The sequence below is a fragment of the Herpailurus yagouaroundi genome, unplaced genomic scaffold (genome assembly GCF_014898765.1).
Source record: "Herpailurus yagouaroundi ecotype Mexico unplaced genomic scaffold, PumYag 139, whole genome shotgun sequence".
Taxonomy (NCBI): domain Eukaryota; kingdom Metazoa; phylum Chordata; class Mammalia; order Carnivora; family Felidae; genus Herpailurus; species Herpailurus yagouaroundi.
The window spans coordinates 34606711-34634637 of NW_024412394.1; the positions used below are offsets into that span (position 1 = coordinate 34606711).

The following is a 27927-nucleotide window of genomic DNA, read 5'->3' on the forward strand; positions in this document are numbered from 1 at the left end:
AAAGAGAGAGCATGCAGAGAAGGGGCAGAGAAAGAGAGGGAGACACAAAATCTGAAGCAGGCTCCAGGCTCTGAGCTGTCAGCACAGAGCCCGATGTGGAGCTCGAACTCACCAACCGTGAGATCATGACCTGAGCTGAAGTCAGACTGAACCTTACCCAGGTGCCCCAACTAGTGATCATTTCTCTGATTAATCTCTACCTGGTCAATTCAGCCAAGGCTCATTCCGTGTATGACTGCAGCCCCATGACTTCACAATGCTACTACCCATTTATTTAGGGCAGCCTCATGTGTCTTCCGAGAATCCAGAGTAGTGAGGAAGAAGACACGGAGGTCCAACTCACCAAAGCTGCTTATGTCCAAGAAAATACCGTGACTAGTCAACCTTGAGAACATGATCACACAGGTTTGAACTATTACATCATCATTCACATGGATTTGCTCAGACACACAAATTACTTGAGCACCTCAGACCTTGCTACACAGTTTCATGTTTTCAATTTTCAAATGTCTTGCTTTAGAAGCAGAGATTTTAGATGATAAGTCACTTGTATTCTTTGTCACAGTTGTTAATAGTATTAATAAAACCTTGTACAAAGTATGCAGCAATTACATGTCAATGTGATGCTCAACTGGCATTTTTAACTCAATTTGGTATATGTGTGTGTGTGTGTGTGTGTGTGTGTGTTTTTATGTTAAAACACAAATTCTGAGTTCAACACTATCTCAGTCCTTAAAGCAGCTCCAAGGGAAAGGCAATGAGGTATCTGGAAAGGAGGCTGAATAGGACAGAGGTCTGAGCATGAGGCCCAGCTGACCTGTGACTTGTAGACCGCGGCTGCAGGCAGGGGAAGCAGCACACAGAAGACAAGATCCCTATTATATCACAGGATTATATTACAGCATGATGTGCAGAAAATAAGAAGGAGGCAGGCCTGCCCACATGGTCTCTCTGAAAGAATGGGGCAATTCATGTTCTAATGGGGATCTTAAAGTCCAGACAAAAGAGTTTGGATATGACAGTGAGAGAGAGGAACTATAAGTTTCAAAATAAGGAATTGGCATGATAAAAGCAGTCCTTTAGGGAGCAGGGTCTGGAACGCCTAGGCAGGTTGCATTCCGAACGCACTGTTGCTTTGGCTTGATGGGTCATGGGATTTACTGTTGAAATGTCACCTTTTTAGTTAGACCTGCCCTGGCACTCTATCCAAACTTGCAAATCCCTCAGCACCCGCTGTGTGTGAAGTTTTTTTCCTCTTTAGCAGTTATCACTCTCTGACACTGTATGTATTTTATTTATTTACATTGTACGTGACCCAGCTCTCTGACTAGAATGCAAGTTCTGCAAGAGCAGAGATTTTTGTCTGTTTTATCCACTACTGTGCCTTCACCACCCAGAACACTGCCTTATGCATGGCAGGCCCTGAGGAATACGTTCTGCATGAATTAATGAATTTATTAGGACAGGTGTCTCCGCTTTCTGAAAGCCTGCATGCCACCCACTTTGCTTTGACCGAAGCAGACCCACATTAATGCCTGTTTTTGCTAACCAAAAGAAATCTGAAAAGGATTTTCACTTTTACAAAAAAAAAAAAAAAGCTGTTACCGTACTAAAGTAGGTTTTTCTTAACAGCAAAGTGGTGTAACACAACCTTTTGGAGCATGGGGTTGGAGGGAAGGGTGAAAGGGGGGACACTCTAGGCCATTTTGGCTTATGAAAGTTTTTGTAGTAACACTTTATTTTTGCATAGTAGGAAACCTGTACCTGTACCAGGCCTGATTCTGGTTACTGGTAATTAAGGAGCAAATAAGAGGGATGCCTGGGTAGCTCAGTTGGTTGGGTGACTGACTTCAGCTCAGGTCATGATCTCATAGTTTATGAGTTTGAGCCCCGTGTCGGGCTCTGTGCTGACAGCTCAGAGCCTGGAGCCTGCTTTGGATTCTACCTCTCTCTACCCCTCCCCTGTTCACTCTATCTCTCAATAATAAATAAATGTTAATTTTTTTTTTTTTTTTTTACAAAAAGGAGCAAATAAGAGAGACAAGGTTCCTGCCCTCATGGAGCTTATATTCTAGAAGAGGAGACCAAAATAAACAAATACTCCCAGATGGTACTGTGCTCAAAGGAAAATATAACAATGTAACAAGAATACAAAGTGTTAAACAGAATGTTCCCCTATTGCATGCACTGAATAGGTGACAGTTGGAAAGACAGTTTTTGTTTTTTACTTTAAATTCATGGTCTCTGAACACTATCCAGTGGTTTCCACTCTCAGCTATGTTTCCTGGCAACAGTCACAGAAACAGAGCTTGCAGAGGCAAGAAATTGACTGACGGGTTTCTGAATTGCAAACCTCAGGCCCTTTAAGAAATAGTGTGCTGTTACCTTGTTCTTTCTATTCAGCAAGACGGTTCCCAATCGTTCGATTCATTCATCAGCTGCCTACATAGTCTACACATAGAATGGAAAACGTATCTTACTGCTATTGAAAAAATAGAGATTTTCAATTTAATTTTGATAGGCCACGACCCATTCAATTCATTCCAGACCGAGTGAGTGTCATCACAGGACTCGGACTGGTGATGGATACCTGGAAATGAGACAGCAATGGAGAAGAGTCTGAACTTTCCCATCTCAGGGTGCCTGGGTGGCTGCAGGTTAAGCGTCCAACTTCAACTCAGGTCATGATCCCATGATTCATGAGCTCGAGCCCCACATAGGGCTCTCTGTGCTGTCAGTGCAGAGCCTAATGGATCTGTGTCTCCCTCTCTCTGCCTCTCTCTCTCAAAAATAAATAAACACTAAAAAGAAAAAAAAAGCTTAAAAAAAATGAACCTTCCCATCTCGAGGCCACTTCTTAAGAAGGTTATGATACTTTTAAGAAAGAGACTGAAACAGACCGAATATAGATGAGGAAACATGGTTAGAAGTTAGAAAAACAGTATTTAACAACAGTAAAAACAAGAGATTTAAACTCTGGACACAGACGTAGAAGAGGAACTAAAAGGAGCATCAAAAGAATCCTATCTTGTCTACCCAGAAATTCTTCAAAAAATTCAGGTATTTACTCTGTATTTTTAAAGATAGAGAATTCTTTTACAGAATACATCTTTTACAGAATCAGTCTTTAAGAATAACTTCAGATGGGCTAAAAGCCAGATAAACCAGAACATGCCACCCCCCCAAAAAAGTCTTCTTTTTCTTGAAAACAAACCAAAAAAATAAATAAATAAAAAACAGGAATAGGAGAAGATACAGTCCTATTGTTGAGGACCAAATTGTTACTATAACACAGAGAAAACTGAGCTATTCAAATCCTAACTTACACCTTCTTTGACATTAAAAAAAATGGTTTTTAAACTAAAAGGGGTTTTTGTAATGTGATTCAGAGAAAATGAAAATATATGATGGGCAAATTATTGGTCACTTTTAATGAGTTTCTGTTGCTGGGTCTGGATGCCATCAAAGGATTTGTGGGTGAAATTAAAGAACTTTTATTAATAAACTGGAATAAATCTTGAAAACTATAGGGGTGCCTGGGTGGCTCAGTCGGCTAAGCGTCCGACTTCGGCTCAGGTCAGGATCTCGCGGCCAGTGACTTCGAGCACCACGATGGGCTCTGTGCTGACAGCTCAGAGCCTGGAGCCTGTTTTGGATTCTGTGTCTCCCTCTCTCTCTGACCCACCTCGTTCATGCTCTATCTCTCTCTGTTTCAAAAATAAATAAACGTTAAAAAAAAATTAAAGAAAACTAGAATAGGAGCCAAATGACCAGAGAAAGGAAAATATCCTGAGTGTCAAAAAACAAAAAAAAAAGAGGAAAGTAGGGACCCTGGATTTTGTTGTATGTTGATAAGCTCAATCACAACTCCTAGAAATTCTCCAGATAGAATATAAGCAAATGATTTCTAATCAATTCAAATGGATGACTGTGGTTCCTAAAGAGAAACACAAGTTCACCAAGAGCAAGAAACACTAAACTATGCTCATTTCCTAATTTGATAAGTTTGCCTGCTTGCTCTATCAGGGGAATAGAGCAGATGAAATGTCTTGATTTCAGCAAAGCACTGGGAAGTGTTTTATTATATCCTTGCAGAAATCCAGGCAGGACAATGTGACTCTTATGAGGATCTGTACCTTGTGTTGGAAGTCTCCAGAGATGAGCCGTGGTTTTTTGTAAGAAAACTGAAGACGAGTGTAGGACACTTGGCGATGTCCTTGGAGTAGGGAGTTGGTAGCTCATGCTGGGAATAAATGAATCAAGATTAACATAATAAAATGTAAAAATAACAAGTGTAAAAAACTTTTCAGTAATCCAACGGAGAGACATCTCATAAGTTTGGTTTACATGAAGTTAAATTTGAGCCAATGTTGTCATTTGCTTCTTTAAAAATACTGTAACTTTATTTATTTATTTTGAGAGAGAGAGAAAGCGTGAGTCAGGAAGGGGTAGAGAGAGAAGGAGAGAAAGAGAATCCCAAGCAGGCTCTTCACTGTCAGTGCAGAGCTCCACATGGGGCTGGAATCCACAAACTATGAGATCATGACCTGAGCCGAAGTCAGGCACTTAACCGACTGAGCCACCCAGGCACCCCCAAAAGTACTATAACTTTAGGCTGCATTAATACTTCCATTTCAAGGAAAAAGTAGTGATAGACAAAACCACATATTTATCACTTTTTGTCGTTAGTCAGGTATACCCCCAAACCCTGTATCATTTAGAAAGGACTTGAGACTGCTAACAAAATACGTATGGTATAAGTGGTTAAGAATAAGCAAAAGTCTGTCTTCCCACTAAATTGAAAACCCTATTAGGCACAGACCATCCCTGAGTTTCCAGTGCCTGCAAATATTTGTGAAATAATACAATGAAGGTAAGTTAATGATAGGATAATATAAACAGGTCAGGAATGAAGTTAATCCATAGATAGGTATACCGGAAAAAATCTGTGTCATTATTAACATAGGTCACAAATTCACCTCTGAGCTTCCTAGCAGCCAAGGCAAGGAGAAACATACATCCAAAGATCACTGTCTCCATAAAGTAAAATCTCATAATTTTTTCAAAAAGCAACAGATGATGCATTGGCTTGATGGATTATGGGATTTCACTCATCTTCAGAGTTTTCTTACAAAAAACCATGGCTCATCTCTGGAGACTTCCAACACAAGGTACAGATCCTCATAAGAGTCACATCGTCCTGCCTGAATTTCTCCTTCTTTCCCTCAAGGATATAATAAAACACTTCCCAGTGCTTTGCTGAAATCAAGACATTTCATCTGCTCTATTCCCCTGATAGAGCAAGCAGGCAAACTTATCAAATTAGGAAATGAGCATAGTTTAGTGTTTCTTGCTCTTGGTGAACTTGTGTTTCTCTTTAGGAACCACAGTCATCCATTTGAATTGATTAGAAATCATTTGCTTAATATTCTATCTGGAGAATTTCTAGGAGTTGTAATTGAGCTTATCAATATACAACAAAATCCAGGGTCCCTACTTTCCTCTTTTTTTTTTGACACTCAGAATATTTTCCTTTCTCTGGTCATTTGGCTCCTATTATAGTTTTCAAGATTTATTCCAGTTAATTAATAAAAGTTCTTCAATTTCATCCACAAATCCTTTGATGGCTTCTAACATAATAAATCCAGACCCAGCAACAGAAACTCATTAGAAGTAGCCAAATTTATTCACCATATTGCAAGAAAAATCTCCTGGAGAAGAATTTTCTAAATTTTCACATGATACCTCATTGAACAAATACAGTGTGAAGTGCAGAGAAACTCTTATAAATGGTAAATTGGTTAAATGTTTTTTGTTCTTCAAGAAAATAGCAAAACCTTGGGGCACATGGGTGGCTCAGTTGATTAAGCGTCTGACTCTTGATTTCAGTTCCTGTCTCATGATCTCATGATCTCATGATCTCACGGTTTTGTGAGTTCCAGCCCCACGTCAGGCTCTGGGCTGACAGTGTGGAGCCTGCTTGGGATTATCTCTCTCCCTCTCTCTCTCTCTCCCCTTCCCCAACTCATGCTGTCTCTCTCTCTCTCTCTCTCTCTCTCTCTGAAACTAAATAAACTTTAAAAAATAAATAAATAATTTTTAAAAAGAAAATAGCAAAAAATCACAGTTTAGTGAAAGCAATTGCAATTCCATGAGTGATCAAGGCAATTAGGTTAAAATACACAGGTTGTCATGAGTCATGTTTGCTCTAGACCCTGTGCTGTGGTGGGAAAGATGCAGGAAAAGAAGGAAATCTATATCTCCAAGACAGTCCTTTTTGAAACCAAACTTTTGCTGGTAACTGAGCACTGAAGAATTTGAATTTGGATTCCCTGGCAAGAAGTGACAGTACAGATACTTTATGTTGACAGCTAAATCTTAAATCTTTTGCTTAGATGCGAGAATAACAATGGGCCTGTATCAAACTTGGAGAGATGTAGGACTAAACTGCGTATGTGTAAAGAACAGTGACAGGGCATTGAGGAGGGCACGTGTTGGGATGAGCACCGGGTGTTGTATGTAAGCGATGGATCATGGGAATCTTCTCCCTGAAACCAAAAGTACACTGTATACACTGTATTTTAATTAACTTGACAATAAATTATATCAATAATAATAATAAAGAATAGTGACAGCGAGATTGACAGATGTGGACATTGTTTCATATGCTTAGTAGACAAAGAACTGAGCTGAGTGTAATCTGAAGACTGACAGGAAGGTCATGAGGATAAAACCAGCCCCAAATATCTGAAAAACTAACACTTGGAGGAGGGAACACATGTGCTTGTAGTCCAGAGCCTGACCCAGGACCTGTAAGTAAAGGGCATGAATAAGGAGACTTGAATCAGAGGGGAAGTAGTCTTCCCACAGTAGCGTGGGCTATGCCAGTACTGTGCTGCCTTAGTGTTGGGAGAGTTCTGGACACTGGAAAGGCTCAAAGAGGAACTTCACAATCATCTATCCGTAATGTTTTAAAACTAATCCCCGTCTAGAGAGGGAGCTCAGTCAGAAATCCTTCAAACCACAAGGATTCCCTGATCCTGGGGTGAGAATCAGACTGAGCATGTCCTCTGCCTGTGGTTAGTCAGTTCCGGGGGCTGCTCTGAGGGGACGCTCTTGAAGTGCTGATGGGTTCTATTGCCTTGTTTTAGTTCATCTCCATTACCCATAGTCCTCTACAGAAACATACTATGCAAGCAGAAACAGCTAGTTCCCATACCCTCTAATTTCCTCGTAACACCACACAGGTAAAATGCCACATTTCGTTTTTTAAAACTGTTAGCTGATGACCCTATTTTTGCAAATTCACAGAGATTACAGTGATAGTATTTATTGATTAGGGTCTTTATTAATATTTAGAGCTCATTGCACCTGAAAAGCAGAATCATGCAGTGTGTTTTTTTTTTTTTTAGTTTCAAGTTTTTGCATGCAGTGCTTTTAATCAAATATTCCAAATCACCTTTAAAGACACCAAAAATGTCATATTTAATTTTCATTGCTTTGCAATGGAAGCTGAGTGTGCTGTGGATAGATTTCATGTGCAAAATGCCCTTCCTTTATGGAAAAATTATGCAGAAAGGACATTTTGCAAAATGCCAAGTTTAGAAAGAAGGGGTAAACTTAGGAGGATGGAAGAGAAAAGTGGGCTCCAGCCAGTCCTCTGATAATGAGGCTTTGATTTCAGTAGGCGGCACATCTTCTAGGTAAGTCATGTCAGCCAGTGGGTCATGTTTGGTCGCTAATGTTAGCATGTGTACTCCAGTCATCCTAATTCATGATGCACTCACGAGGCTTTCCATCACATGTACTGAAACACACACTTTATCACAGCAATACTTAAAAATGTATGAAAAATCAAAGGCAGGGCTAAATTTCCTTCAGAGGATATTTCTGAAGAATTGTTTTCTTGAAAAAAAAACAAAAACAAAGCTCTCTATCTGCTTCCTGTTAGCATTCTTTATTTTAAGCCCATGATTCCATTCCACTTAAGACATTAAAGACCTCCCCTCCCTTAATGCTTTCTTCATAGTTGACTGACATGGACAGTTATACTATGGAGAGCTTATCATCCACCAAAATACTTGCAAAAAACACTTGCTAGGTGGAAATGTGTGGTAGTTTCAGTCTGCAAAGCCCATGCTGTTAATTTGCCTCCTCGTTGAGCTAAGTTCATTGAAATGTCTACTGTAAACATCAGCTCCATTTCTCCTGTCTTCGTTGCATTATTCATAATTGCTTGTGAGTGGCCGGGGGTTGTGTGTTTGTGTGAATGACATTGTGTAACTTGCCATGGTTCATTTGGCAAACATCAGCAGAGCTTTTCCGAATGCTTTATTTTCACATCATTTTAATTCTTGCTAAATGAACCCATGCTTAAAGCACAAGTTCTGGAAGCTGGACATCATCTGTTCCTTAAGCATCCATGATATTTCCAGGTAAAGCTTTTTTGTTGTGTTTTATTTTTTGCCGAATTAAACCTGACAAATTGATTCTTAATTAACCCACAGAAAAAGTTGATGGTAGTTTTCTTGAGTGATAGAGGCCTTTGAACTGGTAATATTTTTGTATCATAAATATCCTTCTATGCATACAATAATCTTTGCCGTCTAAAGTTTTAGACAAAGGTCTGCATTAAAGATAATTTCCTCAGAAATAACATATAAATTATTGCTTTTGGCAAAACAAAGGCCGATAGCTGTTATAGGATATCTCAGGATTAATATTTAAAACAAAAATGTCCATATTTTTTCAAACTGATCTTAAAACTTACCTAAGTTGGTGACTCATGCCAAAATGGGCCATTCTCTGGCACCCAGCTCCTGCCTTCCTAATCTTCCACTATAAGTACCTAATTTTTGTGTGTGTGTCATTGATCCTTCAGCAGTCTGGTGAAGCTTATGAACCATTCCTAAGAATAATGTTTTTAAATGTATAAAATACATGTGATTGTAAGAGAAAAAAATTATATTGAAATACTGTTATTAATAATTTGAGCAATTTTCTGGTATAGTAATATCTATACTTTTTTATTAATACATTTTTTATAAACCTAGCAGTGGCTCTAATAACTACCATAAATAATCTTGAACTAGCAATGAGCAAAATATGTATGCAAGATGAAACAATTATGGTTTCATCTACAACTATGAAATGGGACATGACAATATCTGTGCCTTCTATGAGTAACAAAGTCACAAGTACTGCTAATACCATCGTGGTTTGTTGCCATAGTTCGTGACAAAGAGGTCATTTTTTTCCCATCCATGCTCACAGCCCTCCTAACTTCTATCCACAGACCCCTTGGAAGTTCATGGACCCTGGATTAAGACACTCTGCATCCAGTGACTCTTGCCACTGCTTCCAATTTTATTCAATCGGTAGAGAGATGGAGTGGGGTAGTGGTCAGTTGTCAGCATAGATCTGTGTGAGACCCTCAAGAGCAATGGTGTCAGCAGAGCCACACTCACACCCCAGTGGTCTACCATGTCACTGCCAATGAGCCCAGCGTCTGAACACTGTCACCTCAAAGGGGTCATTCTGTGTCAGTTCACTGCTTTCTCCAGCCAGGGAGTCTCTCTGGAAATACTACCAAAATCCAATTAGTAGCAGAATGTATTTGTTATTCCCCATGATGTCATTCTCCAAGATCAGGAAATGTTCCCCAAATATCCTTTATGTTTATTTGCCTAAACCTTATATGCTCGGCCTGCACTTTCCCTAGGAGAGCGTGTTCTCTGCGTTCATTTCCTCTAGGAAAAAAGTACTTCCATCCCTTTAAACTGGTGTTGCCTCTACCCTTCATTATGATCCAGTACAGTAGTCTCCCCTTAACTGCAGGGAACACCGGGGATGCCTGAAATAATGGATAGTACCAAACCTTATACATCCTATGTTTTTCCTATACAAACAGACCCATGGTAAAGTTTAAGTTATAAATTATTCACAGTAAGAGGTAAACAATAATAAATAATAAAATAGAACAATTATAATAATATTCTGTAATAAAAGTTATATAAATTTGGTCTCTCCCTCTCTCTCAAAATACTGTACTCAACCTTCTCCTTCTTGTGATGATATAAAGTGATAAAATGCCTCTGTGATAGGTGAAGTGAGGCGACTGACACCAGCATTGTGATGTAGTCTTAGGATACCTTTCAGAAATAGAATCATCTAGGGGCACCTGGGTGGCTCTCGGTTAAGCTTCTGACATCAGCTTAGGTCATGATCTCATGGTTTGTGGTTTTGAGCCCCGCGTCAGGCTGTGCTGACAGCTCAGAACCTACTTTGGACTCTGTGTCTCCCTCTCTCTCTGCCCCTCACCCACTCATGCTCTCTCTCTCTCAAAAATAAATAAACATTAAAAAAATTCTTAAAATGTATAGGATCATCGGCTTCCGTACTATGGTTGACCACTGGTAACTGAAACCGTGAAAGGCAAAACCACAGATAAGGGAGGGACTACTATATGTTCATCTTACCAACCAAATTAGATTTTTTAAAGTTTCTATTTAAATTCCAGCTGCATTAGATTTTTAATCCCTTAAAAATAGACTGCTTTAATTTATCCCTTGTACCTCAGTAGTGTTAGGCACACCATTTTTACAATGAGTACTCAGTGTATGTTTTCAACTGAACTGAAATGATTCCTATGCAAAAAATGAATTTGCTGGGATGACCCACTTTACACTTTTCATGTACTACTGAAGGATAAGCTAGCTAGCACGTGTTCACTGACTCGATTTATTGATTAATTGGTAAATTTTAGTGATGCTGTGCTTGCACTTGGCCTTCCACCCACACAGTCTCATGCACTAGAGTGCTCCTTCCTCCCCGGCCATTCCAATCATTGTGCTAACTCCTGCTGGGCATTCGGGGCTCAGTTTGGCCATCATTTTTGCCGGCAAGGCTTCCTAACCCCAAGTCTGGCTTCATGCTTATGCAACCTGTGTGTTCCCATGGAGCCCAGCACTTAGAAGGTTGCCACAGTTGGTGCCATACTTTGCTGTCAGCATCTTGAAATTTTTTTTTAACATCTTGAGATAGTTTTTCAACAAAGGGCCCACATTTTTACTTTGACTCAACTCCACTAACGGAGTAACCAGTCCTACCTAACCCCTCCTTTCCTGCATATTCCTGTTGTCCCCTATATTTTCCCAGTCTTTGCAGTCATCACTCAGAATTCTAATTTTCTGTTTACATCTGCTGAACGTTTATTTATTTAATATTATTTAATTTAATTTAAATTGAATTCATTTACATTAAAATAATTTAATAAATTTCATATTTATTTAATTTTCTGTTTATTACTCTTTATACCTCAACAGACCCTAAACTCTGTCAAGGCAAAAAAAATCTTATTATTGTATCCCCATCACTCAGCCTAGTATTATATACTTAATATTTGCTGGTTGACTAAATGGATGAATGGTTGAGGGAAGGAGGAATTAATGAATTAATGAATGTATTTGTCTATCGATAGCCCTTTGGGCAGCCTGAGCAGTGAAGGTCTTTGGCTTGCTGTCTTCAGATGGCTCCTATAGAAATTCTAGTTCGGAAACTATGCTTGTTAGAAAGGAGGTAAGATTGGCTCAAGAAAGGGGCACCTGGGTGGCTCAGTTGGTTAGGTGTTTTGACTCCTAGTTTCGGCACAGGTCATGATCTCATGGTTTGTGAGTTCAAGTCCCACATCAGACTCTGCACTAATGGCATAGAACTTGGGATTCTCTCCCTCTCTCTCTCTTTCTCTCTCCCACTCTCTCTCTCCCTCTCCCCTGCATGCTCACTCTCTCTCTTTACCTACCCCTGCTCTCTCTCTCTCTCTCTCTCTCTCTCTCTCTCTCTCTCAAAATAAATAAACTTAAAAAAAAAAGACTGGCTCAAGAAAGAAAAGGGGCAAAGTAGTGGCATGAAGGAAAAAGTTTAAACAGCACCCAAATATTATCGAAGAAGGAACTAGCAAAGGACTCATGGTATAGATCTGTTTTGAACACAAACGCAGAGATCATGAAGCTACTACCATTGGGATGCTCTTGGAGGAAGAAGATACCTTAGTGATTAAATAATGCCCTGCTTGCTTTTTCTAATGGTTTCTGGTCAGCCTGGATTCAGAGAGCATGCCTAGATAACAGCCACTCACAAGAGGGGAAACATCTGTCACTGTCTTTATTTGATGTCGTATCATCCTCCCAACTATCTTAGTGATCGCTGAATTTCATTTTCTCATTAGTAGCTTAGAGGTTTGTAGGTGCACTGGAATTTCATTTCTGGCTTACAATTTCCATTTCATGAAGGCCAATTTAAGGTGTAATTCAAAGTATCCTGAATTGTTAGATACAGGAGTGAAAAGTATGGTGAGTTGTTATTAACAAAGTATACTAGGTTTTTTTCACTAGTAGACTCCTCCTTCGAGACTCATCTATTTGAAATGATAACTCCTTCCCTCTCAGTTTGAAGAGATATAGAGGTATCCCCAAAAGTCTTGCAGAACCAAGAATGTTACTGCCATTCTTATCTATCCACACTTATTCAGCAACACTCTGCGGCAGCTCAAGGACAAACAATGTTGGAACCCTCTTTCTGCTACACAGTCTTGGATGAGTTAAAAAATGTTCTTAATTCTCAGTTTTCATATCTGTAAAATAGGAATAGTGATATTTCTATTTGTGAGGATAACATGGATAACACATGTGAAAGTGGCTTAGCACCATATCCAGCATATAGGAAACCCTCTATGAATGTTAGTCATTGTTACCAGCATACAGAACATAGGCAGTTATGAGCTTCAACTTGATTCTGTTTTGGGATAGGTATAAAGAAATAAAGAATACATGGTATCAGCGAAAGGTCCACAAACTTTTCCTCTAAAGGGTCAGAGAGTCCATATGTTAGTCTCATGTGCCATACTGTCTCTGCCACAGCTACTTAGCTCTGTAGCTGTAGCGTGAAAGCCACTGTAGACAATACATAAGCAAATGAATGTAGCTATGTGACAATAAAACTTTATTTACAAAAAACAGACTTCAAGAGCCAAATTTGTTCCCTAGGCCACAATTTACCAATCCCTGGCTATAGGTCCTTGGGAGTTCCCAGTCAAATGCTATAGAAAGACTTGGACGACTTGTCAGGGCAAGCCGAAAGGAGACATGGACGAACTCCACTGCCATACAAAAGAATGTGGAAACTGGGGCAACTGGGAGGTTAAGCTCTTGATTTCAGCTCAGGTCATGATCTCATGGTTCATGAGATTGAGCCCCATATGGGGCCCCATGCTGTCAGTGAGGAAGGAGCCTACTTGGGATTCTCTCTCCCTCTCTCTCTCTGCCTCTCCCGGACTCATGCTCTCTCTGTCTCTATCTCAAAATAAATAAACATTAAAAAAAATAATGTGGAAACTGGTATTTTAGGGGAGATTACTCTATGAGCTTCCCAGAGATAGGTAAAAGTAAAAAGTATGTCCTAGAGCAAGTAGCTCAGGGATTGGTGTTTTGTTGTTGTTATTGTTTTCAATCTTGCATTTCAGGATAAGTAACTTCAACTTTAGAACAGAGGCTTCTCCAGGGTGCCTGGGTGACTCAGTTGGTTAAGTGTCTAACTCTTGGTTTCAGTTCAGGTCATGATCTCATGGTTTGTCAGGAGTTTGAGCCCAGCAAACAGCCTGCTTGGGATTCTCTGTCTCGGTTCTCTCTCTGCCCCTCCCCCACTCATGCGGGCTCTGTCTCTCTCAAAATAAATAAATAAACTTTAAAAAAAAAAAACAGAGCCTTCTCTTTTAATTAGACATTTTCCTTGGGAACTCAGCTCCCCCTCTAGATCTTGAGAGTACCACAATTTTAAGAATGAAAATGTCTGTAGATTGATTGGTAGAAAATGCTGCTTCTCACTTCTGTCCCCTATGACTGCCATATGAATAGACAGAGCTGAGGAGTCATTTCTTTAGCAGTTTGTAAGGAAATGGAAAATACATGGGTAGCAGAAAAAACCATTCCCTTCCCTTACTGTTCTTATGAATATTATAAAGGAATGACAAATATCCATAAACAAAATTAGACTGTGAAAATGAGCCAGTGGCTTAGTAGTGGCTTAGAACACTTGATGGGTCACCAACGATGCCACATGTGAGGTGGATTCTGCCTCTTTGAAAGGAGATCAGCTGCAGCATGTAGTCCCGGGGTAGGATGGCAAGAACACACTGGGGCCTTTCTCAGGATCCCCACTTGGGAAAGGATTTATGGGAAATTCACACATTCTTAGTTGCAGACATTTAAATACAGCATGCAACACACACACACACACACACACACACACACACACACACACAGTTCTCTTCATCAACAAAGTTGTAAAGGAACTCTATGTGCACCATACATCATATTATATTTTGACATTCAAAATGGCTAGTCCCTTCCAAGGTTTTTATTATTTAATTAGTGCCATTTCAAATGGGTCTGGTGCTTTAAACTATAGAAAAGAAATGAAGTCTGTCATGATAAGTCAAGTTTCTTATCAGATTTCTCTCTTTTTTTGTTGTTGTTTTACAGTTTTCTCCTTGTCTTTGGTTGCTTGATTTTGTCAGTGTTTTCCACCATCCCTGAGCACACAAAATTGGCCTCAAGTTGCCTCTTGATTCTGGTAAGTGATACATATGAGCAAAAATGTATATAAAGTTTATATAAGAACTGTGTATAATATTTATGCTATGCATTTTATCCCACCACAAAGTTCCATCTAGAAAAAAAAAAAGAGTTACTGTGAAGTATAAAACTTTCAAAGATCACTGAAATATTGGCCTACCATTTTACCTTTTAGCCAGTCCTCAGGAATGTATACAGATATTCAGCATGACTATTACATAGCAATATCTTATGTTGCAGTTACATCAAAGCCAGAAGGCAGGACTTGGAAGCAGTTTTACTTATGTTTATTTATTACAATAAGCAAATTATAAGAAGAATAAAAATATCCATGAGGTCTCTCATTACATTGCTAAAAATTAAAAGGTAGAGAGCATTTTCTAGTAACTGCAATGTGGCAGTAGGTAAGTGTAATTAGCCAAGAACTAGGAGAATATAGCACCTCATAAGAAAACAGAAGGCTCCTTCATGCTCTTTTCGACCAACAGACTACATTCTGAGTTTTGCTGCTAACACAAGTCGCCTGGTAAGAAATTCTGCAGTTAGCTCTGTTTCCATTATGCTGTCAATCCTCAACCATACAGAATTGCTCAATTCATTTTAAAATGGAAAAAGACCCCAAGATATTTTAGTCTGAATTATTCTGGGCCTTTTAAGCTCTTTTACTTTCTATTACAACTAAACTGTATCGCTGTATACTCAAATTGCATCTGATTGAAAGTTTGGTTCATTTACATCCATTTTGATCCAGTCACTTAGTCCAAAAAAATATCAGACTTGACAGTCTCAGAACTGTCTCAATGAACTATAAGTTGGAACAACTCACTTCTATAAAACCTTGTGGACTACATAGAAGGAAAGAAAAAGAGGGTATGGGGTAAGCTGCCTTTTATGTGCCCTAATAAACAGATATGGGTTATGTACAGCAATAAACATTTAATATAAGAAAATTATCCTTACCTTGAAGATGAAGACTGAAAGATCTCAACTCATATAAACTGACTGGAGGGCAGCTGTTCCTGCTACCTATGCTTTCAGTTGGCCAGTTTGTGCTTAAAGTTACCAAGACTTCATCAAGTCTCCATCCTACATCAGAGAGAAATCATTGTTAAGCCTGGAACCAATCTATCCCAATTTGTTTCCATACAAATTGTGCTCAGCGGTATATTGTTAATGTTGAGGATGCTATTTCAAAACCAAACATAGAAAACAGACCAAAAAGCACACTGGGAATTTGCTTCACTTACAAGGTTTCCATTTGGGTAGCAACTGGGCTTTTAGCCTTATGCACCCCTTTGATAACAACAAATGATCTGAGCCCAAGGTCTAAGGCACAGCTGGCCTTTAAGTTCATATACAGAATTACAAATAGGAATTTTAGATTGAAAAAGTAAATCTGATTTTTAGACTCAGAAACATGAAAAACTTGGTCTACTGCATGACCAATGATGATGAATGAATGAATCAAGCATTAAGAATCCCATAAAAAGGAATTTTTCACAATCAGGTCAAGGATTCAAAATGTTAGGTTTACATCGTTCAAATCTCCGAAACATAAATTCAGCCTTTGCTAATGAGTTTCTAAATAGTCCAAAGAAACATATTCCTAAAAATCCCAAAGCTGATTTTTACCTTGATTTTTAAAACTTTCTGAGCAGTGAACAAATTCATGAGAGTTTAGTAACTAGGGTGCATTTGAGTAGATAAGAATGTAGATATTGTCACATATTCCTCAGTTGTTTTCTTTGTGCCACCTTTATTCAGATATAATTGACGTATAACCTTGTGTAAGTTTAAGGTATGCCACTTGATGATTTTATACACATATATATTGCAAAATGATTGCCACAATGAAATTAGTTAACACTGCATAATCTCATATCGTTACCATTTTGTGTGTGCCTGTGATGCAAACTTCTAAGATCTACTCTCAGCAGTTTTCAAGTATACACTACACTATTGTTAACTATAGTCACCATGCTGTGCATTAGATCCTCAAAACTTACTTATCTTATAACTGGAAGTCTGTGCCCTTGGACCACTTTCACCTTCCCTGCCTCAACCACCAGTCTTCTCTGTTTCTATGAGTTCAGGTTTTTTTTGTTTTTTAGATTCTACATATAAGTGAGACCATGCAGTATTTCTATTTCTCTGACTTATTTCACTTGGCATAAGGCCCTCAGGGTCCATTCATGTTGTCACAAATGGTGAGATTTCCTTCTTTTCAAGGTTGAATAATATTCCAATGTGTGTGTGTGTGTGTGTGTGTGTGTGTGTGTGTGTGTTTTCTTCAGATATATACCCAGAAGTGAGACTGCTGGATCATATGGCAGTTCTATTTTTAACTTTTTGAAGAGCCTCCATACGGTTTTCCATAGTGGCTGCACCAAATTGCATTCCCACCAACAGTTCTCTATTCTCCACATCCTTTCTTGTCTTTTTTATAATAGCCATTCTAATAGGTGTGAGGTGGTATCTCACTGTGGTTTTGATTTGCATTTCACGGATGATTATTGATATTGAGCACCTTTTCAATTGAGTACCTGCTGGCCATTTGTATGTCTTCTTTCCTCCCTCAGTCTTGAATGCCTTTGGATTTAGCAAAGCAGAAACCAGTCCCATTTGTTTTCAGCAATGCAGTAATTGCTGCAGATACATGTTCTCAGAAAGGTTGCTCTACTTCCCTAGGGAGAGTTCTTGCTTATTCTCCTATTGTTGCACTATAGGGATAAATGGTCAAGGTGTATGTTTTAAACCAAAGCGCACTCTTAAAACCTACCTAGAAATATGCAGACTGTGTTGCAGGTCTAAGGTTTCCCTGATGTTATTCTTCTGCATCAACATTTCTCCAAGAAATATGTTTTATTTAAAGGTTTCATGCTCTCCTGAGTTAGCTGAGTGAATGCTAAAATACACACACACACACACACACACACACACACACACACACACATACATCATGTAGAAAAAAAAATAATTCAAGTATAAGCTTTGTTTTTATTTTTGTATTTAGTAATTAATAAAATGAAAAAGCATGCATGTTTTAATTCTTTTTCACAATTAGTTAATCTAGGATATCATAAAAGTTCAGTTGGTTGTAAAATTTTGGAAAAAGCCAAGAGATACCTTCTTAATGGTTTAGGGAATCTCATTTATCCTTTTAATATGTATGTTTGAGACAGTTAATCTGATTTGAAAGTCTGTCTATCCTCTGAACATCTAATCAAACAGAATTCATAGAACACAACTCTGACTAGCAATGTTTTTAGTTCCCAAGATAAAATATATCTAAAGAATTGCCATCCAAATAGTCATATGAATGGCTTTTAAAATGTTTGCAAAATTTTATAATAAAGTCACTTTTGTATACTTTTGGCCACAAATAAAGCACCAGAGAAATAAGTTTAGAACAACTCTATATAAATCATGCATCACGGTTGTATATTTTTTCATAGCTCTGTCCCATGTGGGCTTTTTTTTAACACTTTAAAAGATGTTCCCATATTCTAACTGTAATTCCATTTCTGTGCAAGTAACAAGCACCCACACTTCTGACGGAGCACATGACAGGCCAGCTGGCTCCTGGACAAACTTGCCAAGCCCCTCTGTGACATTCATGCTTTCCACCTGTGTTTGAGGGAACCAGTCTTTGGACTTGGTCTTGCTCTCACAGAGTCTTTGGCTCTCCATCTCCCATCCCAAGGGAAGAGGCCTCATCATTCTCATCTAGAATTGCACTCCCAATGCTACTTATAAACTTGTGACTTACTGGCCTTGGTTACCAGCCAAATGGATACACGCAAATTCTGTGTGAATTTGCTCTTTTATTCTTCCCAGTTGTGTGGACTGAGGTTTCATACTATGCACCAAGTTCCCTTATGGCTCTCCACAGAAACATGGCACACAGCCCTAACAATGTGGTGTAGACTCTGGAGCTGGGTACAATGAGTCCAAATTCTGCTTCTACCACTCTTTATATGTGTGCCTTTGGGAAACCACTTCTCTGTGCCTTAGTTTGCTCGTCTGTTAAAAGTGGATAATAAGGGGCGCCTGGGTGGCGCAGTCGGTTAAGCGTCCGACTTCAGCCAGGTCACGATCTCGCACTCTGTGAGTTCGAGCCCCGCGTCGGGCTCTGGGCTGGCCCAGAGCCTGGAGCCTGTTTCCAATTCTGTGTCTCCCTCTCTCTCTGCCCCTCCCCCATTCATGCTCTGTCTCTCTCTGTCCCAAAAATAAATAAACGTTGAAAAAAAAATTAAAAAAAAAAATAAAAGTGGATAATAATACAGCCTACTTCATAAAGTTGTTGTGAGGATGAGTTAAATTCAAGTGCTGAGAACAGGGCTCAGCACAGAGAAAGTTGGCAAATATTGTAACCACTGGTTCTTCCATATTAGTGAAGCCTAATAAGGACAGTGAACAGTGGAATATTTGAAATTGCTACATTTGAGAAAATATCACGCTTTTCTAATAGAAAACAAGGATCTTTGCTAGAATTTTCTCACCACAAACACGGCTAATTATGGCAGCTTTCTTTTTTTCTATGACAGCTTTCTATACAAATGTGTTCATCTAACTAAAAGTGACTCCATGGCGCACATTCACCATGAGGCCTGTGTTCATAACAACCACTTACTTTTGGTGACTAATGAAACAGATTTTTATTGTTGTAGTTCTTTGATAAATGCATCTGATGAAAATGCTCACGGCTTCGTAAGTTCTTCCCTCAGTATCTGCATCTGCTGGGTGCAACGTGAGGCAGGGATACCTGGATCTGCCAGAATGGCTTGCTCTGCCCTCACTCTGCGGATAACACGTATGAACTCAAGACTATAATGCAAAACTGTGTACCCACATACCGAAGGCAATTCAAAGCTGGTGTTAATTTCCTATGTCTTGTAAAAAATTCTTCAAAGGGGCGCCTGGGTGGCGCAGTCGGTTAAGCGTCCGACTTCAGCCAGGTCACGATCTCGCGGTCCGGGAGTTCGAGCCCCGCGTCGGGCTCTGGGCTGATGGCTCGGAGCCTGGAGCCTGCTTCCAATTCTGTGTCTCCCTCTCTCTCTGCCCCTCCCCCGTTCATGCTCTGTCTCTCTCTGTCCCAAAAATAAATAAAAACGTTGAAAAAAAATTAAAAAAAAAAAATTCTTCAAAACTGAAGGGGAGCTAGATAGCGTTTTTTTAAGTGCCTTTCATTTATCCGACTCGTTGATTCTTATTAAAACAAAAACAAATCATAAAAACGTTCAATTTAAGTAGTAGTTCTCTCACTTACCAAATGGCTAATTACGTTGTGCAAGATCATGCGCTGGGTCTAAGACAGAGCCAAGATGCCATCTTAGGCCTGGCTCATGAAAAGCCTGGGCTGTCTTCTCAGTAGCCAGCAACCTCATATTCTCCTGCCTCTTAGTCAAGACTGACAGGTACTACCAAAGTGCGTTTGCTGCTGCTCAGTGAAGCAATCACAAAGGTGTAAGGCTTCTTTTGGGCTCTCTCTCTCTCTATATATATATATGTCAAGTGATGCCTACAATCCTTTTACTTAGAATAAGTTAGTTTTTTTTTTCATAGAAAGTGTACTTACTAAGTTATCATAAATGGGTGTATCAGTTTGGACCACTATAACTTCTTTGTATCAAGAATTCTAAATACTGCTTTGTAAACAAGCAAAAGCCTGATCTGTGGGGTAAATAGTCAAGTATAAAGTTGTATTTTCTAGTCCCAGCTCACATTGCTCAGGTTATCGTGGTGCTGTTAAAGGAAACTCTTCTATTTCCAGGTTAAACTATTGTGGAAAGTTTTGTTTTGGTTTGTCTTGATTTCCTTAGCCTGAGGTCATATATTTTAGCATTTTGTATCCCACCTTCTTAAGAACAATGCTGTTTAGAGTGCAGTTCCTCTCCACTGGATAACTTCTGGCCTTCCAGATTAGTTTTAGACTAGTCATTTTAGGGCTTTAAATGCAGGTTGTTCAACTCACTGAAAATAGATGATCTCTCCACTTAATGAAAGTGATGTGTATTATATGTAGAATTTTCTCTGAAGATGGTCATTTCTAAAACTGCCCAACCACAAGCAATCAAAAGAATGCCATTATCATTTTAAGGAAGCTAGCGAATGTCTCAGTATATTTGCTTCTCTACCCTCCTGCTGTGTTAGAAAGACTCCAAACCACAAATGGATTGTGCAAAGCATCTGGTCGAGTACTCAAACACATGGTCAAATATTCAGGTTTTCCCAAACATCTGGGTGTTTGGCACCTTCTAAACAGAGCATATGCAGATTTGCTAGTTTTGCTGGTTTTGCTTCATGTAGTGAAGCAAACATGGGTTTGCTGTTTCTTTGCACAATGAATCAGTTCCTGAATGTGTATGAATCCAATTTCGACAGATCTAATTATATACTAAATGCACTAGTGGAGCTTACTATTTAAAGAAAATCTGTAGTGAATTCTTTTGTAAAGTGAACAGTCCCCTTAAAAAGCTAATAACTACATAACTAATCTGTGTTGCATGTTTGTTTTCTTTTTCTAATATGGGTGCATGTGGGTTTTTTTTAATTGCTATATAAGCATCCATCATCTAACATGGCATTGAAGAATTAGAGGTGTGGCCACTTCCCATCTATCAGTATTAGGAGCGTGGAACATCAGCCACAAACACATGTACTAGTCCTTGCAAAGTAGAAATGTTTGTGCATAAAATTATATGGGTTTGATGTAGAAGATTACATTAAGTCTCTACATTTAAGGTTCTGGCATTAAACATTATAAGAGAAGATAACAAAGGATAAGGATAAGAATCCAATTGAGGATATTAAATCGTATGTTTGTAATGGAAGTGACAGAGTATGAGATATTAAGCAGTCAGATATGAGGAATGAGTGATCCTTCTTTATGTTTATCACATCTCTGTAATTTACTGCAGAAAGCTCTCAGAATACCACAATGAACATTGAAAACTGCAATTATTTTCCTTTGCTTGTCTTTCATCAAGAAAAATGCAAATAAACTTTCAAATGATTCATGGAGACTAACAATCCTCATCAATCTGCTGATGACTGAAAAGAAAGAGCAGGAGTAGTTTAACACCTACGCTGAATCTTAACTGAGGGATAATAATATAGTAAGTTATCCTGTGAAAAGTATTTCAGATACCAGAGAAAAGGCTTGTTCGAGTTAAAGATAATGAAATTGTGCCTGAAAAAGACCACGTCCCCATCTGTAGTCAGGAAAGCAAGAACTTTACATATTTCTCATGTGAGTATCAGTGCCTGACCAAGTGGCCAATCTATCACAGAGCCACCCTGAGAAACTCTGTTTCCAGACTTGAGGAGCAACGCAGCAGACATCCTTAGAACTGTGAATGAACCACACTCCATTAGGTTCACGCCAATGCTGATGTCCTGAGCTCCACAAAAGTATATTCAGCTGAGAAAGAGAGAAGCAAGGTGATATGATGAACACCAGAGGGATCCTAGAAAATAACAGAGTCCAAGATGGTTGGCAATGGAAGGAAGAACACTCTTCCCTTACTACCCTTCCAGGCTTAAGTAATGTCCACCATTTGAAACCTGGGTCAAATTTAGTTACTTGCTCTTCCTGGAATAAACTGTGTCTTCCTTCTAATTTCCTTTGGCATGGGTTACTTGACATTGTATCTCCTCCCTTATTCATTTGTTTAACAATAATTATGCAGCATCCATACAAGCAAGGCATTCTGTTGGGTGCTAAGGACATGGCAATGAATAAAATAGGCAAAATCTCTGTCCTCATGGAATGCACATTTTTATGGGGAAGATTACAGTAAACAAATTGTCAAATTGATATATTAAGTGTTATAAATAAAAGGAAAGCAAGAAAGAGGAATGGATAGTATATTTAGAGAAGTCCACTGGAAAGGGTTGCATTATAGCAGAGACTTAAATGAAGGTGAAGCAAAAAGCCATGCAGAGATTAGAGGAAAGAACATTCCAGGCAGATGGAACTTCAAGGATAAGAGCCTTGGGCAGGAGCATACCTAGTGAGCCAAGGAAGGGCAAGAAGCCCAACAACAGCTGAAGGAGACTAAGCTGGGGGTGAGTGAGGGAAAATGACGCACCGGTTGGACTATAAATTTCCTGAAAAGAGGCTCCAAAGCCAATTCAGCAACAGCCCTTAATATGGTGGTACCTGGTACAAATTATCAATAAATATTCTATGAAAGAAGAGGGCCAGTTGTTTAATTGCACAACATCAATATTGAAGTTTCACAGTATCGTAGATATAGCACCAAAAATAAAACAAGATGCAATACCTGACCTTAGAAAGCACGGGAGTAGGATTGAAGCCATTTAGGAAGCAATTGAAGTCATTCATACGAAGCATGATGGAGCCCTCAACAAAACAGAGGCACTGTGAACTGAGGAGAGGAGATGAACTAGAGCAATATAGATGGTTTAGAGGTTAAATCAAAACTGTAAATTCTGAATCATTGGTCGGTGCCTCACAGAGAGTCTGAGGAGGGCTCTTCTCAGAAGTGAGATATTCTGCCCCTCGCATACTACATAGCTCCTAATTGTTTGTTTCCTGCCTCATTTCAGATGCTATCTTCTCTCTGTAGATTTCCAGATATTTCCCTGGATCCTGACTAATTAATTCACTCCAGTTTTAACTCAAATCTATATTAAAAGTTTCCTATACTCCAGTCTGTGCCAGGGACTGGAGTCTCAAATACGAATAAGACATTATCCCGCCCTGGAAGGATATCATAAAGTATATTCTCATCTACAACCTCTGACTGAGTCTAGAGCAAATGAAAAGCCTGGAAATCATGGGTTTGCAAAGAATAAATGGCGAAATTAGGAGATGAAATAAAAATGGGTTAATTTGTCATTTTTTTAATTCCCACTTTGAGACATAAGCACATGAGAGAATATACCTTTCTCATCTGTTTCTCATAAAAGTCACAAATAAGATTATCAAAAACTATTTTCAATATAAATTACTACGAATCGTACTCCTGTATTGAATATTGGGTTAGTGCCGTACAAAACCAGAAGCTGGAAGCAATGGGGTGGGTCCCCTTTCCCACACAGGCAAACATCAGGGGTCACAGTTAAGGTGAGAAGACACATCACACTTCTGCAAAGTAGATTAGAGAAAAATTTTCCAAGCTGTAAATGGCAGTTTGACAAACACCATTACAGGCTGGATTCAATGAAAATGCTGCAGACCTGGCTTCCTCTGGGGCTATAAATCACAATGAATCCACAGAACCTTACTGGAAAATGGAGAACAGGAAAGAGACTGCGAGGGTGACAAGCCCTCCAGCCTTGGCTTGCCCGCAGACTAATTCAGGGAGATTCAGTGCTGCAAGATCGCAGCACCATGGGAAAACCTGGAAAGCCCTCCTTCCGAAAGAACACAGAAGAATAACCTTCACAAAGAAATGCAAACCCCAGACCCAGACCACCTTTGGGCGAGGTCAGGAGTAGAGAACGTGAGGAAACACCCCCTCCCCGAAGTGCAAGTGCCAGAGAGGACCCACTCTCTCACCCTCCCCACCAGTCACTCTCTTGAACGTTTTTTTTATTGTTTTTTTAATTTTTAATATTTATGTGTTTTTGAGAGACAGAAAGACAGAACACAAGTAAGGGAGGAGCAGAGAGAGAGAGGGAGACACAGAATCCGAAGCAGGCCGCAGGCTCTGAGCTGTCAGCACAGAGCCCAACATGGGGCTCGAACTCACAAGCTGCGAGATCATGACCTGAGCCAAAGTCAGTAGCTCACCAACTGAGTTACCCAGGCACCACATGAACGTTATTTTTTAAATCAGGTGAAATCAAGGATGACTCAACGTCAAAAGCAATCTTAAAAGAAAGAGGGGCGCTTGGGTGGCTCAGTCAGTGAAACAGGCAACTCTTGATTTCAGTTCAGGTCATGATTCCAAGGTCGTAGGATCAAGCCCCATGACGGGCTCTGTGCTGACAGCATAGAACCTGCTTGGTATTCTCTTTCTCTCTCTCCCTCTGCCCCTCTCCCCTACTCACGTTCTCTCTCTCAAATAAATGAATGAATGAATGAGTGAATGAATGAATGAATGAATAAATAAATATGTTTTTAAAAATTAAAAAAAAATAAAGAGAAATCTCAATATAATTGGAGGTGTTATGTAGAAGTGTATGGGTGGTGAGCCTCCCTGACTCTTTGACTTCATGCTAATAATGACTGGAGAACCATCCATGTAAATCTGGACAGTTTTCTGTCCTACTTGGCTGACCCATCTTCTTTCCAGCAGGCTCCTTCCTCCGTCTCCTTCTGGTTCTCTTCTGTTCTGATGCAATCCTCTACAAACTGCATGTTCAGCATCACAGTAGCCAGGCAAGGGCCAACTGACACAAAGTGGATTGTATAACCAGGTTGGGGAGGTTGTCTGTTCATAGAGTTGGAGAGTCTAAGCTGGGGGTCAGAAATGAGAAGCACCCAGCTACGTCTGAGGGCAGAGGTTGTGAGGACATACATTTCCTTGAGTCACCTCTACAGACAGAAGGATATTTTTTTTCTTTGCTTTATCTTGTGCTGCTTGCTGATTCATTCATTCATTTATTCACTCATCAAATATTCACTGAGCACCTACCAGGTATGCTGTGAGCCAGAAGCCTGGCACACATCACACACCAGCTGTACACTGAGATACTCATACAGTCCCCATCCTTGTCTGCGATGGTTCTTTAAGATTATTTTTCTAGTTAAGTCAGGTGGAGAATTTTGACTATTATGCGTATGCAGTCTATTCTGTTTCCATAATGCAAATCACCTCATATGCAATTGTAAATAGGGTAACGATGTCAACGTAACATGGAAGCTAAAGATGATTTTTCCCAAATAACAGCAGCTGAGCGTAAAGCATACCAGCCTAGCTAAATGCAGCAAAGCTGAAAAAGTACAATACTGCCCATATCCACTCTTCAGGATGAGCACTGGGTGTCATATGCAGGAGATGAATCACTGGGTTCTACTCCTGAAGCCAAGACTACTCTGTGTTAACTAACTTGAGAATAAAAAAATTAAAAAAAAAAAAAAAACCCACAATGGTGCCCATATCCTCCTTCTAATTTTGGACACTTGCTCTGCCTTGGAAGCACTTATAAGTCAATTTTCCCTAATCTTATGCAAAAGACACAAATGTAAGGTTAGAAAGGAAATAATCCATCTTTAATATCACTGCATTTTGTGCAAAGCCTATTCCTCTCTACCTATGACATGTGATATAGGGCCCTTGTCCTCATGATCCAGCCACCTGTGCCCTTCCAGACATCCCCTTCCATCCAGCTATCTTCACATTGGTGTAGGTGAAGTCTGGAATTATTGCAGCATTTCCTTGTTAGAATTTGATAAATCTTTTTAAATGCACTAATGTCTTATTAGGATTGTTGTTTTCACTAGATTTCTTTTTTTAAGTTCCATAGGTTTCAGGGCGCCTGGGTGGCTCGGTGAGTTGAGTGACCAATTCTTGATTTTGGCTCAGGTCATGATCTCATGGGTCATGAGTTCAAGCCCTGGGTCGGACTCTGTGCTGACAGCGTGGAGCCTGTTTGAGATATTCTCTCTCTCTCTCTCTCTCTCTCTCTCTCTCTCTCTCTCTCTCCCCCCCCACCCCCCACCCCCGTCCCCGCCTCTTTGTTTTCCCCAGCTCACCAGGAGTTGTTTCTTTCTCCTCTGTGTTCTGGGGTCCTGCACAGCTCAGAGAGAATGGTCTATAATAGTGGGTGGTCTTTAACAGCGTTCATTGTCCTCCACTATGATCACTGATTTCCGAAGATGTATTTCATTTCTGCAAGGCTGAAAACTACATTAGAATTGGGACTATATGTTAGTAGTCTTTATATTTCCTAGTATGCCTGGGCCTAGCATATAGGAGATGTTCAATAAATGTGTGAAAACTAAATGTCCTGGCCATCCAGTCTAAAGAAACTGGTAGTAATTCTCCACGTGTATCCCTGTTTTGTTGTCTCTATAGCATCTACCATTATTTGATATTTTCTTGCTTATTTGTCACTGTTATTCATTACTGATTTCTGTCAACACAATACAAGCTCCATTAAGAGTGGCCCTTGTTTTGTTCATCACTTTCTCCCCAGTGTCTGGGACAAAAGAGGTACTTGGTATCTGGAAGAAAAGAGGTGCAAAATAAAACTATTAATGTACAAAATGAATGACTAGAACCAGATTTTACTCTCCTCTACTCATACCAGGCTTTTTCATAATTAGTATATAAGTTCAGTGCCTCCATGGAGACATTAAAATACTCTGGTTTCAATTAATCTTTTAATTTTAGCAGTATGAAATTCCGAAAAACAATTGTTCACTCCTTTGGAAGATCTATAAAGGCAAATATAATTAAGTAGTAGAACACAATTTTCAAAATCTAAAATACAAAGATTATTTGCTAACTTTCACCTCTTCTTTTTTCACTCATTCTTATTTTCTGCTGAGTTTCAATACCCTTTTGAATCCAGGATAATCAAGTATTCATGTTATTAAAGCAAGTACTCTTACCTAATATCAAAGCAGGCTGATCATTGACATTAAAGAATAATAGTATAAAATGATTCTGTAGCCAACATTAAAAATGAATAAGATTGGGAGGCGAGGGCATCTGGGTGGCTCAGTCAGTTAGGCATCTGACTTCAGCTCAGGTCATGATCTCACAGTTTGTGGGTTTGAGTCCTGCATCAGGCTCTATGCTGACAGCTCAGAGCCTAGAGCCTGCTTCTGATTCTGTGTCTCCCTCTCTCTCTGTCCCCTCCCCCACTCACTTTCTATTTCTGTCTCTCAAAAAATAAATAAACATTAAAAAAATTTTTTAATGAATAAGATCACACAACAAGAGAGATATTGCAATGACCTAGTCAGTTATTCAACACTAACATATTTTAATTAAAAAGTCATTTACTAATGACTAAGTCATTCACTAATGATCTCTGAAGGCAAAAGAAATAGGGACTAAAGTCTCCAAATAGCTTCCTATAATGGCATTTTAGATTAACTGAGCCTAATCAAACTGAGACATAGTTATCACTCCCTCCTCAGACCTCACATAATAACATTGCCCATATTTCACTTTTGACACGTATTTTGCTTTAAACCAGGCATTAGACAAGCATGTCTTTAGTGCCTATTATATTCTAGGCTTTATGCCCTAGTCTTTTCCCTAACCTCATGTAAATTATTCTGTCTAGAGTTTTTAAGAGAGAGTGAAATTCCAAACCATTTTTTGAATTAAAAGGTCCAATTTCTTACCTTGAAAGAAAGAACCAAAAG

The 27927-nt window shown here is 39.3% G+C and overlaps 1 protein-coding gene across 5 annotated transcripts in view; it reads left to right on the forward strand.

Moving 5' to 3' along the window:
* The window catches only part of KCNQ5 (potassium voltage-gated channel subfamily Q member 5), a 539817-nt gene that overhangs the window by 349722 nt on the left and 162168 nt on the right, over nt 1–27927 (forward strand). For all 5 annotated transcript variants that reach the window (XM_040473946.1, XM_040473947.1, XM_040473948.1 and 2 more), the window contains exon 2: nt 14538–14628. In XM_040473946.1, the coding sequence (XP_040329880.1) occupies nt 14538–14628 (91 nt within the window). The remainder of the gene's footprint in view (nt 1–14537; nt 14629–27927) is intronic.